General features: G+C 39.8%; 1 protein-coding gene across 8 annotated transcripts in view; it reads left to right on the top strand.

The window, feature by feature from the left end:
* The window catches only part of LOC134205646 (MAP kinase-activating death domain protein), a 129,609-nt gene that overhangs the window by 56,481 nt on the left and 54,202 nt on the right, over window positions 1–18,926 (top strand). For 7 of the 8 annotated variants that reach the window (XR_009978167.1, XM_062681096.1, XM_062681097.1 and 4 more), the window contains 4 exons: window positions 3,506–3,621; window positions 3,685–4,972; window positions 5,207–5,278; window positions 5,420–6,166. Coding sequence is in view for 7 of the 8 variants with exons in the window: in XM_062681096.1 (XP_062537080.1) it covers window positions 3,506–3,621; window positions 3,685–4,972; window positions 5,207–5,278; window positions 5,420–6,166 (2,223 nt within the window). In the remaining variant the exon portion in view is untranslated. The remainder of the gene's footprint in view (window positions 1–3,505; window positions 3,622–3,684; window positions 4,973–5,206; window positions 5,279–5,419; window positions 6,167–18,926) is intronic. The other variant, XM_062681098.1, reaches the window with a different exon arrangement.

Genomic DNA, 18,926 nt, shown 5'->3' with positions numbered 1-18,926 from the left:
GAATTGTTCGTCTTTCGAAGCGAGAGGGAAAGATGGGGTGGGAAGATTGTTACCAGTGATGATAACTTTCTACTGTGGACACGTGATAGGATTTGGGAGTGTGCTGGGTTTCGTTGGTCAGGATTGTAAGAGTTTGGTTGTCGGTATCGTGGGTTAGACAATTTGAGTGTGGGTGGTCGGTTACGCGTGTTCCTGGTGTGTTGAACAATTTCCGGACCAGTCTATAGCCGGGCAAACTAACACGACGGGTGGTCCTCTTCGGAGGTGGCGCGTAAGCCATCCGTTGCAAAATCCTCCAGGAACAGCCGCGGCACGGCGACCACTACACCGTGTTCCTTAATGCCTGGAAGCTCGCATCAATTACACCGATCTTCAAATCCGGCAACATACATAGCGTGGAAAATTATCGACCCATTTCGATCCTGAACTGTTTGGCCAAAGCACTCGAAAGACTGTTACATGATAAGTTTTCTCCAGCCGTTAAATCCGTTCTAACAGGATTCCAGCATGGATTCAAGTCAAAACGTTCGACGATCTGTAATTTGTTAAGCTTCACCAAAAGTGTAATTGGATACATAGAGAAGCGGCAACAAGTAGATGTTGTGAACATTGACTTTTCAAAGGCACCGTCGTGGATCGTCAACTGAATTAATTCGTATTTGACTTTAGGAAAAGCTTTCGTTAAAATTCGTGGCGCCACTTCCGATATATTCGAGATTCCGTCTGGGAGCCACCTAGGACCTTTAATTTTTGCGCTATTTATCAACGACGTTTGTGATCAGCTACGTTCGTGCAAGCTGCTAGTTGCGGCTGATCTGAAAATTTTCCGAGTCGTAAAGTCAGCGTTAGACCGTTGAAAATGCTCTCGTGAGTTCTTTCCGTAATATTTTCAGTATTTTTTTTAAATTTTATTATGTTCATCCCTCAAGAATATAACCGGAACTATTTAAACTTTTTTTTATAATAAGAGAACTCCTGCAGCAATTTTGAACAGAATTATTTGAGGAATTGGACATGGTTTCACTATATAAAATTTTGAAAGGACTTTTAGATTTTTTAAAAAGAAATTCGCATAGGGTTTTTTCGATGGATGTTGGTAATGGAATCCTTGAGGGAGTATTCGAAGGAACTCCTTGCGGAGCTTTCTAAACTACTTCTGATGAAATTACTTTAAAAAAAGTCTCATAAAATTCCCGAAATTTATAGATTTTTCCAAAAAATCTTCCGGAAATTTCTCAAGAAATTTCTTCGGAAGTTGTCCAGAAACCAATTAATTCGCATAAAACCCTTTTTCAGAACAATGTCGGCATATTTATTGAAAGAGAGTCGAAGTGTGCCATGCTCGCGGGTGGACGTGTTTTAGTTTCGTCACGTCGTTTTTTATTGTTTTAGCCGGTCAATGAAATGAATGGCTGGAGATTTATGTGTCAGAGTTCCCATGTATTATTTTTATGTCCTTTTTAATATTAGTATGAGGATCCCCAGAATTGTCGATGTTTTCCTCATTTCTTAGTATGTACATGTGGGAAGTTGTCACGGAGGCTTCCCACGGTACACAGCGGAACCGATCTACACTCCCGGCGGGGTATTTCGGACGCGATCAGTGGAAGTAAACACAAGCTACGCGGTGGTCAATTTATTACTATTATTTACATACATTCAACATACATTTACAGGGCTGGTCACGGATTATAAACATCGACAACATATAATAGACTGGCCCAAAGCCAACACTCCTCCTCGAGGTTTATCATCACGTAGTTCTCACAAAGTTTTACAAACACAAAGTCAACACATAGTTCTACATGGGCACTTATCGATCTACTATCTACATTACCAGCTCATGGGTCGTCTTATTCACCGCTTTGGCTTTGTCAAGCGATTCATCCGGCACTCAGCATCGGATTTCTTCTTAGTTTTTCTCACAGTCATGAAATTTGCTTACGTCCTTCATCTCCTCCTCAACGAAACGCCTGTCTCCAGCTTGGCTATGCACTTCCTTGCTCTCTTGCCATTTTCCACAGCTGCGCTCGGAGTTCCAGCGTGGATCCCTTGCTCGGACCCGATCCAGTCCTACTGGAAACTCTCGCTTTTCTTCTCCCTTGGCATTTGTCTTCAAGCTCTTCGCTATTTGACAAGCATACAGGTCACCACGAAGTTCTGCAACGGCTTCTACCTTTCCTTTGTTATTGATAATTTCGCACTAAGACTCCACAAAGTTCACTTTTAGTCCATTCTGTGCTAACATCCGGACTGAAATAAGTCCGCTGTCCAATTCCGGTACATACAGCACATCTCGTACTAACACTTCGCTCAATCTGCCGTTACCATCCACACATTTTAGCGAGCCTTCAACAACACCGGCGGATTTCACGGCGGAACCATCAGCCAACGTATCACATAACTTTACGCTCTCGTCAATCTCGCTAAAGAACTTCCGGTCGCTGGTCATGTGGCGGGAGCAGCCACTGTTCACGTACCAGCTCCCCAGCTGCCGGTCTCCTCCTACGCCAAAACATATTCGGGAATTCTTCTTTGCTGCCGTCTTCGCCTCCAGCACATTCTCCCTTTGCAGCACGGGGCAGCCGATACAAATGTTTATAAAAAACTAGGATCTGTCAATCGTTTAGCTTATTCCGGCGTAGCACTTTAGATCGAGGTTAATGGCTCATGGCTAAGAACTCTGGGAACCGTTGCATTTTGATAAATTTCCAACTTTCCCCGTCAAATTGGATATGTAGTATGTACAAACACAGTTGATCCCAAGATGAATCGATTCGTGAGGAAATCTTGCAAATCGGTTCATTCGTTCGTGAATTATATTGCCTCAAAGGAAATGCAAACTCATTTTTATGTATAGCGATATGCGCCCCTCCCCAGGTAGTTATGTGACCCTCCATCTTCGGATTTTTTTGTGGATTGAGGCTAAAAAGATTTCATTGGAGGAAAATAGTGTTTAATTGAAACTGGTTTCATCTTTCCATATCATTGGATTCATTATAAGCCACAAAAATCGACCATTGTACGCATATGAACCAGGCTGATATTAATATTTAACATTAATTAATTTAGATACAAGTTTTCAGTTTTAGTTTTAGTTTTCATCTTATGTTCGATAAGATAAAAATACAAAAAAATACCTATTATAATAAATAAAATATAATATCATATCGGATTTATTGAAGAATGTTTTGGAAATTCATGATTTTTTTTAGAAATATTATCATTTTTCACTCCAATTTACATTTTGAACCAAATCAGAGCTGGACAGAATTTTTTCATTGTCCCCTTTTTGAAGGGATGTTTGTATTAGCTTTATTAGTTTACGATTCACATGTTGATAAAACTCTTGTTCTTTATTCTTAACATTAAATGTTTTCTTTTTATAAACGTAAACCAAGCTTCACTAGATTTGTTTGCACATTTATAATTCTCTAGAAAACTTTTGTTTGCATTGTAGAAATTATCTAACTTAAACAAAAAACTTTTTTTTTCATTCACTCAGGCTTTAACTTCCATGACAACAAGCAATCAAGCAAGCACGGTGCAGTCGGGTCTCCTAGTCAGCCAACCCGGTTCGAATCGTGAAAGCTTTAGCGGACCAAACATTCCCCCTCAAACGTGAGTTCTACTAATTTTGTCAGTTTTCTTCTCATCCTAATATGCCCTTACCTACCACTACAGCTTCCCTCAGCCTTTACAAGTGCCAGGATCAGCAAGCAATAGCCAACGGAGCTCGTTCTCGGGTGCGGCTGGTACACCTCGCCAGCCGAGTCCCGTTGGTCCACCCCAGCCGAATCCCTTCCTGTACGGTACGGACGTGGACTCGGTTGACGTTGCAACTCGTGTCGCAATGGTACGATTTTTCAACTCTCAAAACACGCTCGCGAACTTTACCGAGCACACGAGAACGCTGCGATTGTATCCGCGACCGGTGGTCGCATTTCAGATCAACAGTTTTCTCAGGTCTCGACCAAGGGCTTCCGTGTTCCTCAACCGCTTTGCGCGCACGCAAGCTGTCGAGTGGCTGGCCGAGTGGTCGCTCACTCCTAACAATGTGGCTTTTCTGAGAGTGCAGACCGGTGTGTTGGACCCAGCACAAGTTGGAGATAAACCGAAGTGGTACGCACATACGTTGACTCCCATTAAATTCCATGTGTGGGATAATAGTGGTTCGCTGAATAGTGCTCTTAAGGGTATGCAACAAATTGAGAACCAACCCACGGACGAAAGCGGATCCGACTCTGAAAATGCCGAGAGCACTAGTTCGTCGTATTCCTCGCTGAGTGACTTCGTTTCCGAAATAGCGTCTTCAGATCTTTCACCAAGTTTGCACGATGTTTACGGGAACCAGCACCATGTGCATATTGCTCCGAAAACCTTATCTTCCAATCTCGATCCGAAGCTGGTGTATCGGCCACCGAGCTCCCTGCGCTACCCAGAGGGAATGAAACCTCCGCAGCCGGAAGCTGACGATGCCGATCGGCCGGACTCACCAGCATCGACATCGTCAAGCCGATCAGATCTCAGTAGCCCTCCAGATTCGGAATGCGAGTTCAATCCGAAAGCAAGAGTCGAAATGCAGGTGGCACCAAAGCCGACAAAGGAACAGCATGGTAGTTTTGAAAACGAGTCTGACTCCAACTCAACAACTACACCAAAGACGATCGTATCAAAAGAGAGCAGCGGTTCCTTAGACGCCGAAGGTAAACGCAACCGCCTGGGGAAGATACCGCCTCCATTATCACCAAATCTCGGTCGGCAGCCTAGTGGAAGCAACATTCTAGCCAGAACTTCTAGCTCAGGATCAACAGGTTCCAGTGGTCATCCACCTTCTCTTGGTTCAGCAGGGTCGCAGCGCCAAAGTTCTCAAGGATCGTTGTTTGAAGTTTTGACTTCACAGGCCAAAGAGTTGGTGCGTGAGACTACACGACAAAGTAGCCAAGACGGTCTGCTAGCTCACGTAGACAAGGTAAGAATGCTACTCCTGAAAAGGTAGCATGATTGAAGCAAATATGTGTCTATTTGGTGTGTTTTATATCTACCTGTTTTCTATCAAAACATACTATTTTTCTTTATCTTTCCCAATTCATTACAACGTACCTTCTCGATGTGTCTTTTCGGTTATGGCCTTGGTTGATTTTTAATCCAATCCCATCAATGAAAACACAAAACCACATCATTCTACAACATCACACGTCGACAGTTTAAAGAACAAGCCAAAGAGTTGAAGGAGCATGCAGAAGAGGAAATGAAAATACTCGCACCATTGGAACAGGTTTGTAGTTCGATGATCACCAGATCTTATGTTTTAGGTAGAACTTCTCAAAATTAATGGATGTCGTCATTTGCATGCCGCAGCAATGTTTGCTAACATATTGAAATGATGATTGAATATTTTGATATCTAACACCTTTAGCTGACTCTACAAGCAAAGAAGGCGGCGGAGGAAGCATCTAAGCAGGCCTTGGAAGCATCGAAGCAAGCGGCTGGAGTTAGCAAGAATACACTCGATGATTTAACCTATGTGGGAAAATCAACACTTGGAGATTTGACGAAGACAGCTAAGGAAGCGGCGGCCAAAAAGGGCTTACTACATCAAGGCAGCCAACAAAGCCTTCAAAATCAACCGGTCGTATCGCCATCTGGTGGTGCTGTGGCCACTACGAATCAATCGCTGTTTTCGTCGATCACTAGTGATTTTAATGGGATTGCTCAATCCACGTCCAGTATGTTTTCGGATTTGTTTGGCAATAAACAGAGCAAACAGACAACTCAACAACAGATGCGAGTAGCTACTGGTAATGTTCAGCCCAGTTCTAATCAAAAACAAAGTAAGATCAAAGATAAGTTATCATTTGATCCATTCCCGGGTCGTAAGGGTTTGGTGGAACGCACTCCGTTGATCAAACATTCCGGGCCGAAACAAACTCAGGAAGAGCTCCAGCGGTTGCAGAATGCTGAGCGATCGTCAAGTAACTCCGAGAATCAAGCTTTTCTGAAGGATTTGGTCAACCAGGTGCTCGCAGGCGAGGGAGTTGGTTGGCTGAAGCTGAACCGTCTGAAGAAGCTGATGGAAGATGAATCCTATCGGATGCTGGTGCTGGGAAAGTTGAACAAAACATTGGAGCGGAAGATAGGGCCTGACGATCATATAGACGATGTGGTATGTATAGTGCTGCGTAATGCTGCTTTTCTCTGAATGTCTTGTTTTCGAATTGTTTTCATTGATCAATTGTGTATGGTCAAATTCTTGACCTATAAAGCGATAATTTTGAATTTCGGTTTTTAAAATTAAAACTTCGATCAACTTCGATAATCGATGCTTACTTAAAGAATCAGTGCCTCCAGCTGAAAAACGTTTTGTTTCCATGAGTTTTCAGGCAAAACAATATCACTATATTTGACAGAAACTTCATCTAAATCTAAGTGTAATGCTCGGATGTAGAGTGTAAACGAAAATTTCTGGGACCGTCATAAAATTCTACAAGTCATAGTTGATGTGGATTCATCTGAGCTCCTGAACATTTCGGAGACCTACAACATCTGCAGTAATCTAATTGGAGCAGTAAATCATGCCCAAGAGCTCTAGGAACTTGAATAGACTTGCGGGATTGGTTTCGGTCTGCTGGCAGACCGATCTGAACCTAGAACATCTGGTATGAACGAAATTGAATAATTGTTAAACGTACACTCAGCCAGATAGTGCAAGATTTTAATGCACTCTTGCATTAATTCCATGCACAGTTTGCCATAATTTTGAGCATATGCACAGATTGCATTAAATCAATATCGCAAGTGCTTGTATTAGATCCCCGAACACGAGAAAAGAAACTGGTTATGTGTTTGTGTCTAAATTGAATATATGTTTGAACTCCACAGAGGAATGAATCACTGTGTAATTCCCTTAACTTGCCTACAAAAAAATATGGCCAAAGACAGACGTTGAACCTAGACTCTCCACCACGCTAGCACTTCTTGACTGACACGCTTGCCATCTGTACTATATATTAGATGAGAGAAGCAGTGAAGTGATCAAGTGATTTCAAGTTCAAACAGTATTCTTTGAGTTCCTGATGTATTTTCATGATGTTCGAACAGTCGTATTCATTGTAATTAGTGTTATGGCCCGGCTCTCCTCCATTTTGATCGCTATATCCGGTCCTGGTTAAAATTTAAGAAGATCAATGTCAATTGAAAATTACATTTGTAATTGTGATTTGTAAAGTTAGAGCAGCCGCATTCCCATTCCCGCATGCATATTTCTTTGTGATTGTTTTTGTAGCCCATACTCTATCATTGTACTTCTGAATGCGGCCCCTGAATTCAGTCACTTATGTCCTACTCAAATTTTTGAAACCATCGAAAACACCCAGAAATCTTTACAAGTATATTTTTGAGATAGTTTGATGGATGATTCGATAAACTTCGTACAAGAACACGTCCAGAACTTTGAAGTGATGTTCGTATTACAGAAAAAAAGGCCCCCGCGCACACTTATTTTTAGCAATAACTTAAATCTGAATAGAAATTTCAGTTTGAAAAAGTATCAATACGAAAATATTGCTATTCTCATTGAGCACAAACGAAACCGCGAAGAATTTTGATGATCAGCCAAAAAAAAACATCCGTTCGTCCGGCGCCTTTGAAGGATAACCAAAAACACTTAATTCCCAATTTGTAATTACGCCAGGTTTTCCTTAAAACAAGTTTTAATACAAATGCTAGCATACTTGTACAATTATTTAATTAACAAATGTGATGGAATTTGCACAACAAGTTTTGTCACAAGATGTATCCAATGCACAAATGCACCATGCGTCTCCATATGCTCTTATGCTTAGGGTAAATCCCAGGCTACTGACATCCTATTATTTAGCCCATCGCCAGAACGTAGCCAGGATGTCCTGGGCACTATTTTTTTTTTCATACTGCTTTTCACTGATGACAGCGGGCTATGTCTATTGATGATGATGGCACCGCGCTTGTCACAGGCTTGGGAGATCCCCCAGCGCCGGACACCTCTAAATACCGGACACTTCTCAAAATAAAAGAAAGCTTTTGAAAAGTCTTTTACCTGCATGGAATATCAGATACTCATGCTGCAAACTTTGTACAAAATTTGAAATTGAACAAAAATGCCACAAATGTTCATGTTTCGCCTTATTTTAGAAAGTTTTGAATCAACAATATTAGAATCAATCGAATGGATTCTGGTTATGTGGAGATGGTCAATATTAGCCATATTTTAAATGTTTAATGTAACTGTGGTGCAAAATCAATTTCTGTATCCGATAGCCGTCTCCCGGGTCCGGACAGTGAAGTTTTTCATGTGATCAAATAGCAATGCTTTACACCTATTTTGATAAACTTACTTCAATCCAATTGTTTCTTCTTGCTAAGGTATCAGGGAGCCACAGAAATAAGCAGAAACAAAAATTGAAGATGTCATCGAAAAAGGTGGGAATTTTAAGTAAAATGTAAGAAATTTAGCTGGAGAGTCAAATAAGCTCTACTAACACATTTTAATATCTACAACTTAAAGCAAATAAAAAATAATACTATTCTAAATGATGTCTTTACTCATGTAACGGAACTTTATCATATTTGAATATGGTGCAATCATGTCCGGTACTTGCGGAAACTTTTCTGAACCGTTGAAATTTTCACCAAAATTCATCATTAAAATACATCATCGAAAAACATGTTCAAATGATCATAATGTAGTTAATATGACTCAGCTATGATCATATTTTGTGTATATGGTGTTCAAGTAGACATAATACGGATAATTAGAGAGTTTTTTTTTTTGAAATTACCTCAACGGACATTAATGGCGGATAAAGCGTTTATATGACCAAAAATAGACTTCTTCAGCTAAAAACTAGCTTGTTTAGCTGAAATTGTTTGTATGTGACCGTCGTAGGTTTCGGGGTCTAATCGATTTCTTTTACGAAAATTTCGATACTTAGGCGTTTATCTTTTAAAAAAGAATTTAAGGCAATTTAAAAAAAATATCACGTCGGTTTATTGGTCTGACCATTTTTTTTGCAAGGATTACGATATTTACGTGGTTTATAAGCAATATCAAAAATAAAAAAAATAAAGCAAAAATTTGTTTTGCCAAAATTGAATGGGGTCTGTAATTCTACGTTCAATTTGCGGTCGTGTATTTTATACAACCTTCTACTTTTTTGGTTGCTTACTTCGCTTTAGAATTAAAAGAGAATTTAGGCAGAATGGATTATTTTTTAAATCAGCAATCTTGAAATTATTAAAATTTGCCTGCCTTAACGTATCCCGAACAAAATTTGACCATTTGAGTTTATCAAAATCAGGGAAGTCAGATTTTTTCTTTTTTTTTTTTGAAAAGATGTTCAATTTTAATGCACATAGTTAAGTTTCTCATTTAAGGTGTTTTTTATGAGATATTGCGAAAAAAGATTCGGCTGCCGAAGAGACTTGAACCCGCACACTATTCCATTAAGTATACGGACTTAATGGAATAGTGTGGGTTCAAGTGTACTTAATGGAATAGTGTGGGTTCAAGTCCTACCGGCAGCCGAATCTTTTTTCGCAATATCTCTTAAGCTATGTGTATCAAAATTGAACATCTTTTCCAAAAAAAGCAAGAAATAATTTATCCGCAGCTTTCTAGGACTAAATAACAAAATAGTCCAATATCGAGAGATGTCACGTATGGAGTTCGATTCAATTCATTTTATCAAAAGTCTATTACCTTTTTCAAGGCAGTCAATAAGTTTTTGTGACTATTTCTTAGCTTGTTTGAAGAATTCTGAGTGGAAAAATGACCCGTTTTGTGGACGTAAACCCGAGCAGGAGAAATTGGCTAAATAATACTTAATTCTGTTATTGATACTCTGATATGAACTAGCCCTGCATAAGAGGTAAAATACCAAAGGAATAATACCAAAAATTAATATGCATAATACTTGACATAACATACTCTGTTATTAAATTATATTTCAATACCAAATGCATAACAAATTATTATTCGTTTGGTATTGGAATACCTAAGCATGGTATGCCTCGAGTATTCTGCATATAAGTTTTTGGTATTATTTTTTGGTATTTTACCTCTTATGCAAGGCTAAATCATACCACTTTCTGTTATCCAGGTCGTCGCTCCTGCTCGGGAATTCACGAAATAATATAAATTTGCCTGTCTGTACGTATCTTGGAATAATTTCTACCAGTTGTTATCCATATCCAAGAAATAATTTTCTATCAACTTTTCGAACTAAATTGCAAATTTAGGAGAGAATTGGGAATCATAGACTATTATGAGGCATGTCACGTATAGAGTTTAATGTAATCCATTCCATCAATACATTATCTATATTTGAGTCATTTTTACGAGCGGCAAATAAGTTACTGCGTTGATTATTTAACTTACTAGCTGACCCTCCCAACTTCGTCTCGCCAAAAATCAATATAGTCAAATAGTCAATAGTCAAATAGCACAAATATTTATTTTTGTTTTCACAATTTAGGGTGAGGGACCACCAGTTCGACGGCTCATATTTTGAACCACTGAGTGCAAATTCCTCTTGGTGGCCCAAAATAAGAGCCCCCGTAAGGGTGGTCCAAAATACATCCTTTACCCTAGGTTTGGACGTTTCCTCTGCTATTAGATTTTATTTAACCTTTCAAAAACCTCTTTTTCAAGAGAGATAATGCGGAAATGTTTCATTTATATTGGACCCCCCATAGAACCACCATAGAAACATTTCATGTCTTCAGCTTCGGCAGGCCAAATTTGGTTCCAGTTGTTTGATTATAGTTCTTGAGTTATGCGTGCCTCGGCCCCCTCCTTCAATAGAAATCATCACAGAAACATTTGTTTTCAAAATCCTCCGCATGCTAAATTTGATTCCATTTGCCTAATTAGTTCTCGAGTTATGCATAAATGGCTGTTACAATAATATGAGATCTTCCTTTTCCTGAAGGGGGAGGGTGTCTCGAACCACCGAAGAAAAATGTTTTGCCTCTAAAAACCTTTTTTTTTTTTTTTGTCTTTATTAAGGAGACTTTCAGCCCGAGGCTGGCTCGTCTCCGGGCAATGTAAAAACCTCCACATGCCAAATTTGGTTCCATTTGCTTTACTATTTTACCCCTCCTGGAAAGGGAGGGGTCTCAAATCACCACGAAAATATTTCTTTCCTTCAAACATCTTTACAAACCTCCACCAGCCAATTAGGTTGCATTTGCCTTAGTTGTTCTGCAGAAACTTTTTTATCGTTTGCATGGGAGACTATGGCGGCGCCGGAGTTTTGGTAATGGTGGGCCACCAGTATTTTTGCCGTAATTGGTTCATTTATAATTTGGCGCTCGAGCTCGGTGGTCTAGTGGCTACCGCTTCTGCCTTATAAGCAGAAGGTCGTGGGTTCAATCCCAGGCTCGTCCCTTCCATTCTTTGTATTTCTATCTTAGTTTTTTCTGTGTTTCACGTTCTACCAAAACGATTCCTACTGCTATAACCTTCAACACAATCCCAAAACCTCCCGTGGCACCTATGAGAGGTCGTAGAGTTCTCTGCATCTTTCTTAAGTAGGTGTTCAACTAACCATCCTTCTCCTTCCTCAGCATTCGCAAGGACGTGGCCAGGACAGATCTCGACTATTGGAGAGTGCATTGCTTCCATCTAAGAGATAGTGATTAGTCTCAAATGATTATCTGTGGTAACGGATGAAAGTGATGCTACTCTCATACCATAGTATTGGCTTGGACCGCCTACGAATTTGTGCGAATTGGTCAATGCTAATGCTAATGCTAATTGGTTCATTTATAAATTGGCGTCAGCACAGAGGTCTAAAATTTGAGGCGTAAATCAATAATAAAATGTCCGGCAGTTTTAAGTATAACGAAATTTTAGTGTATTTCATTGTCCGTTATTGGAAAGGTCACTAAGAAATTTTTGCAATATTTTTTCAAAAATTTCTAATCCCTGTGTGATAATGGATAGTCTGTATTTGCTACATTTTGATGTTTTCTAAAAAGCAATTCAAGAGTCTAAACCAGGTTTTACTACTGACCACAATTCTTCCAATTCTTTAAGAATTAACTCCGGCCTAACATTTTTTTCCGTAAATATCTTAAATAATTCTTTAGGAAAAACCTCCAGATTTTTTCCGAAAATTTTTAAGAATTCTACCCGAATTATTTCAGGAATTCCTTCGGATACTATCGGAAATTCAATTTCCTCGGAAATTTCTCCAATAATTCCTCCGGAACTCCCAAAGGAAGCCATTAAGTCATATTCTTATATTTCTTCAAGAATATCTTTGTACATTCCCTCAAGAACTCTTTCGGAATTTCATCTATGGATTTCCTTAGAAAATCCTCCGGAGACTAACTTCGGAGACATATCCAAAAATTCCTTTGGAAATCAAAGAAGGAATTCCGAGAACATTTCTTCGGAAAATACTCTACGGAATCTTTTAGGAATTTCTTCAGAAATTCTTTTAGACATTCCTTTGGAAATTCCTTTAAGAATTCTTCTAGGAATATCAACAGAAAATGTTTAAGGAATACATTAGAAATGACTCCAAGAGTACCTCGAAACATTTACCTTTAATATTTCCGTTAAAAATCCTTCCAAAAAATCCTTCAGGATTGCTTATCTCATTCTTTGATAAATTTCAGGAAAAAATCTACCGCTTGGCCGTCTGGAAACATAGAAAAGTTTAACTAGTAAACGCTTGGCGAAATCTTCACTTGCCAATGCTTCCCACCGTCAGGTACTGGACTGTACAGCCTGCCGGTCTGGAAACAGAACACAAATGTTGAGTTCTCGTAAGAGCCAAGTCATCTCAAACGTCAATTTCCCACCACCAGGTACTGGACTGTACAGCCTGGTCGTCTGGAAATTTGACTAAGTGCATGACTTAGCTTGAAGATCCTAAACTAGTTGGTGATTCCCACTATCAGGTACTGGACTGTACAGCCTGCCAGTCTGGAATCAGAAAACTAGTGTCAGATCTCGACGAAGCCAAAAGTTACAACCGAAGTTGGAATTCCCACCGCCAGGTACTGGACTGTACAGCCTGGCCGTCTGGAATTCCGCTCAAGTGTGTAGCTTGACTCCCCCTTAATAAGCAAACAGCGTCTTGAGCCGTCAACTCGACGGAACAAGACTCTGTTAGAAGAAGCGAAGGGCGCTGCTTAGACTTTCCACTGTCAGGTACTGGACTGTACAGCCTGACCGTCTGAAAGTCGACAGCACACCACCCGTAAGCTTACGTTCGTTGATTTGGCCGTCCGAACCGCGATCTGAACTTCGCGCAGCTACGCGGATTTGGACCCCAAATTAACACGCGTAATGCTTTCAAGCCTAATTGAAGACGAAAACCTTCCCATTATTCTTTGTTTAATTGCCTTCTGCTTGGTATTCTATCTTTTTGGTTTCAATCTGGAACAGTGTTGACCCGATTTCATCACGTTTTCGAACCGATTTTATCACGTTTTCGACCCGATTTTGTAAATTTGAAAATTTTAGTCGTTCTTTTAATTTTCGTAAATAATACCGCAAACAACAACGATTTTCATGAAATAACTTTCACCGCCGGTGGTTTATTGTGAATGAATCGGAGTACTTGTGAAGGATTCTGTAAGCATTTTCAACAGTGGCGTGGCCACGTTCCGAGACGTGGGTAGGACAGAAACTGGATTATGAAATCTATAGAATACTTTTATGGAATTTAAGCGATTTTTCGGAATTGTCATAAGACGAATTCGTACAATTCCATTCAATTCCACCACTTGTCTTTCTGGAGATCCTCGCGGATTTCAAGAGTTTTTTTTACACCATCAGCTAAGTTATAAAACTCCCTATGACTATGAGTACAATAATTACATTTCCAGTGTTTATAGAAAATTTCTAAAAAGCTTTTATACGGATTTCCAGAAGTGATTATATGGATTCCTGTAAATTTTATAAAATATTGGATGATTTCAAGCAATTAACACCAACTTCTAGAAATTCGAACCTTTAGAAATCTTCATAAATTTCACTACGATCTACCAGTAAAGCTTATGATCGTCCAAAAAATTTTAAGAGTGATCAGTACTATTTACGGCTTTTCATAAATCTCAGGAACAATGTTACTCCGAATTTCCGTGATTTTTTTAAGGGTGCCGACCACCGACCCCCTTTTTCGAAATGGCATAAAATCAACGCTTAACAAAATTGTTAATAATTTTTTCCAATAGATGAAATAAAACAAATCTCTCCACCAGTTATTAGCTTATGCCTATTTGCTTCTATTGGTATGCAAATATCATTACATTGTGCAATTGGACGAAAGTTATGGACCAAAAACAAAAGGATGCCGACAACCGACCACCTTGCCCTACTTTTCAGCAGCTTACTAGCCTTAAGCAAATGTAGGTATAATTATGATTCCAACGGATTTCCATAAACTCTTAGAAGCTTTCAGAATTCTTCTTCTCCCATAGGCCTGCTACCAGAAATCCGGATGTGCTACAATCATCATAAGCTGCATCATATTCGAATATTTTGCGATTGTTATCTCATATACTTTGGGAAGGGTCATTTGGCCGAAACCCATTCGGCCGAAAGCCATTTGGCCGAATGCCACTTGGCCGAAAGTTGTTTGGCCGAAAGGTTCGTTTGGCCGAAAGGATCGATTGGCCGAAAGGGTCATTTGGCCGAAAGGGTCATTTTACCGAAAGGGTCGTTTGGCCGAAAGGTTCGTTTGGCCGAAAGGGTCATTTGACCGAAAGGGTCATTTGGCCGAAAGGGTCATTTGGCCGAACTGGTCCTTAGGCCGAAAGGGTCGTTTGGCCGAAAGGTTCGTTTGGCCGAAAGCGTTATTTGGCCGAATGGGTCATTTGGCCGTATAGGACATTTTTACAGTGAGAAGAGAAAAAATGAAGAGTGAGAAGTGAGACGTCTCTCTTCTCATTCCTAATATGAACTATTCGGCCATATGGTCCTTTCGGCCAAATGATCCTTTCGGCCAAATGACCCTGTTGGCCAAATGACCCTTTCGGCTAAATGACCCTTTCGGCTAAATGACCCTTCCGGCCCAATGACCAGTTCGCCCAAATGACCCTTTCGGACAAACGACCCTTACGGTCAAACGGCCCTTTCGGCCAAACGACCCTTTCGGCCAAACGACCCTTTCGGCCAAACGACCCTTTCGGCCAAACGATCCTTTCGGTCAAATGACCATTTCGGCCAAACAACCCTTTCGGCCAAACGATCCTTTCGGCCAAATGGCTTTCCTTCTTATGCTTGCTTAGTTTTTCAACCTTTGGAGATGAGCTCAGCACTCATCAGTCTAGTGACTACCACTTCTGCCTTATAGACAGGTGGTATGTAGTCTATCATCACTTTTCTAAATGAATCCTTGACATATATTCCTGTTCTTCTACCTTACCGAGTTAAAGAAATTTGGTTGTATACTATTTCGCCGAAAAACATATCGCGGAATTTTTTTTCGCGGTACGACATTTCGCGGAATGTACCAAATCTCCGAAACACATTTTGCGGAATGCACCTTTTTTCCGAAAGACATTTCGCGGAATGTACCTTTTTACCGAAAGTCATTCCGCAGAATGCCATTTGGCGGAATTCAGTTAGAATAATTATTATTGAAATATTTACCGATTTCTGCTTAATTGCATGCAATCCGGATTGTGATTTATAGCAATGAAAGAAGGTAATAATTTCTTTGAATGATCGCATACGATCGTTATACCAGGGAACAATGTCTACTTGAAATGGACACGTTGGCTCGGTATAAAGAAAAGAAAGTAGTCCCTTCTATGAATTAACGCGTCTGCCCGGTAAGAAGCAAAGGGAAAAGATAATGTTCACTTTGAATGGATGCGTCTGACCGGTATAAGGCGAAAGGAGTTGATAATGTCTTCTTTAAAAGCACGCGTCTGCCCGGTATAAGGCGAAGGAAGGAGTAACGCCTTCTTAAAATGGATGCAGCTGCACGGTATAAGGCGAAAGGAGATGATAATGCTTTATTTAAAAGAACGCGTCTTCTCGGTATAAGGCGAATGGAGGAGTAATACCTTATTTAATTGGATGCGTCTGCCCGGTATAAGGCTTGTTTGTTTGTTTATTTGTTTGTTTGTTTATTGTCGTCAATCATGTTTGTAGACCGTTTGATACAGATTTAGTCTTATAATATAGTTCTCCGTTACTTAAAATTACTAAACACTTTTATCCGATATGAAAATTATACACACCAAGCATTTACTGAGTACGCAAGTATTGTTTCAATTTAGTCTTAGATGTATTGAAATCAATAGCATTCCAATGTTTATTATAAGCAGCCATCATTTGATTTATGTGTCCGAATTTCGCATAGTTTGTACGATGACTACTACAGGCAAATAAAGTTCGATTTCGCAAAGGTCTTTGTGGGATATAAAAATTTAATTTAGATAATATTGCCTCTGAGTCGACCTTGTTCGAGATAACATCATTAATGAAAGATAGCATCGCATATTCCCGTCGTTCCTTCAATGTTTGTATACTAATTAGCATGCATCGTGCTTTATAAGACGGGAGTGGAAGTTGAGTCCACCCCAACTTGCGTAGTGCATATAATAAAAATTGCTTTTGTACCGACTCAATTCTTGTGTCATGCGTGACTGTGTAAGGTGACCAAACTATGCTGCAATATTCAAGTATCGATCTGACATAAGCAATATATAATGTTTTTATAGTGTATGGATCGTGGAAGTTGTAGCCAAACCTTTTTATGAATCTTAACATATTATTAGCTTTGTTTATAATAGTATTATAATGGTCAATGAACGTAAGCTTAGAGTCTATAATTATGCCAGGATCCCTAACTCTATCACATCTTGTTACCTTTTGGCTACCTAAAGTGATTGTCATATTTGGAATACTTCGTTTTCTGCTTATAGTAATTAAGTTGCATTTCTTTATATTGAGCTGTAACAAACTTTTTATACACCAGTTATGAAATATCTGGATCTCGTGTTTGAATGTGTTCATGTCTTCAGCGTCTTTGATCTCAATAAAAAGTTTCATATCGTCAGCGTAAATCAATACTTTTAGATGTTTTAGAATGAAGGACAAGTCGTTTACAAACAAAATAAACAGTAGCGGATTTAAAGGAGAGCCTTGCGGGACTCCCGATGTGGTATGAAAAGCTACAGATTGCTTTCCTTTGAACCTAACTATTTGATTGCGACTGGTCAGATATGCTTCAAGCCATTTAAGGAGTCCAGGCTGGATTCCCATTTTTTGCAGTTTAAAGAGAAGCATTGGTATATTAACTTTATCGAACGCTTTACTAAAATCCGTATATAAAACTTCAACGTGATTTCCTCTGTCCATGGCTTCAAGAGAATAATTCACAAATTCCAGTAAGTTTGTAGCTGTCGACCGACCTTTAAAGAATCCGTGCTGGCTTGTAGTGATCCTATTTTTTATTTGGGCGAAGGTAGTTGATAATGCTTTCTTCAAAAGAAAGCGTCTGTCCGGTTTAAGGCGAAAGGAGGGTAACGCCTTCTTTGAATGGATGCATCTGCCCGGTATAAGGCGAAAGGAGTTGATAATGCCTTCTTTAGAAGAACGCGTCTGCCCGATTTAAGGCGAAGGGATGGGTAATGCCTTCTTAAAATGAATGCATCTGTCCGGTATAGGGCGATGCCTTATTTAAAAGAACGCGTCTTCTCGGTATAAGGAGAATGGAGGGGTAATACCTTATTTAAATAGATGCGTCTGATATAAGGCAAAATGAGTAGATAATGCCTTCTTTAAAAGCACGCGTTTGCCCGGTTTAAGGCGAAGGGAGGGGTAACGCCTTCTTTAAATGGATGCATCTGCCCGGTTTACGGTGAAAAAAGTTGATAATGCCTTCTTTAAAAGAACGCGTGTGTCCGGTATAAGGTGAAGAGAAGTGTAATGCTTTATTTAAATTGATGCGTCTGCCCGGCATAATGCGAAAAAAGGGGTAATGCCTTCTTTAAATGGAAGCGCCTGCCCAGTAGAAGGCGAAAGGAGGAGATAAAGCGTTCTTTTAAAAAACGCGTCTGCTCTACATAAGGCAAAGAAAGGTTTAATGCCTTCTTAGAATGAATGCGTCTGCCTGATATAAGGCGAAAGGACGCATCTGCCAGGTAGGCGAAGGAAGGGCAATGCTTCTATAAAAGGATGCGTCTGCCTGGTATAACTTGAAGGAAGGGGTAATGTCTTCTTTAAATGATTGCTCTGCCCGGTACAAAGCGAAAAGAGGATATAATTCCATGTTCAAATGAATACGTTTACTCGGTATAAGGCGAAAGGAACAAAAAGAGGATTTTTCATAAAAATTTCTATTCGTAACAAAGTAAAGAGAGGAGTCCGTCTGCCAGATATAATGAAGGCTTTGTAAGGGGCAATTGAAATTTCAAAAATTACTTGTACATATTCTGAGAGGCCTTCTTTAGCTTGCGGGAAGATGCGTGGCTGCCAAGCAAGACTTCAGCATAGACTAGGAGGCTGGGTTCAACTTCTGGGTTCAAAGGTCTAGGAAATTTATCGGTAAAAAAAAACTTGACGACTTTTTAGGCATAAAAGTCTCAACGTCTTAATATCGTGTTACGAATGCAAAAAAAATGTAACTAGGCTTAGAATCCTTTTAGGTAATAATTGTGGAAGTGCTGAATGAACACTAAGCTATTATTACTAATATTCCGCGAAATGGTGCATTCCGCGAAATGGTACATTCCGCCAAAAGTCATTCGGCGAAAAGGTACAACCCGCCGAATGTCGTACCGCGAAAAGTTACAAACCGCCAAATGTTATTCCGCGAAATGTTCAACCGCGAAAATGAATTCCGCGAAATAGTTTTCGGTGAAATGTTATACAATCACGAAATTTGCTTTCCGTGGTATTGTGGGGATGTAGC

Source organism: Armigeres subalbatus, chromosome 1 (genome assembly GCF_024139115.2).
Source record: "Armigeres subalbatus isolate Guangzhou_Male chromosome 1, GZ_Asu_2, whole genome shotgun sequence".
NCBI classification, from domain to species: Eukaryota; Metazoa; Arthropoda; class Insecta; order Diptera; family Culicidae; genus Armigeres; species Armigeres subalbatus.
Note: the sequence above shows the minus strand (reverse complement) of the source record. Positions and strands in the feature narration are given on the sequence as shown.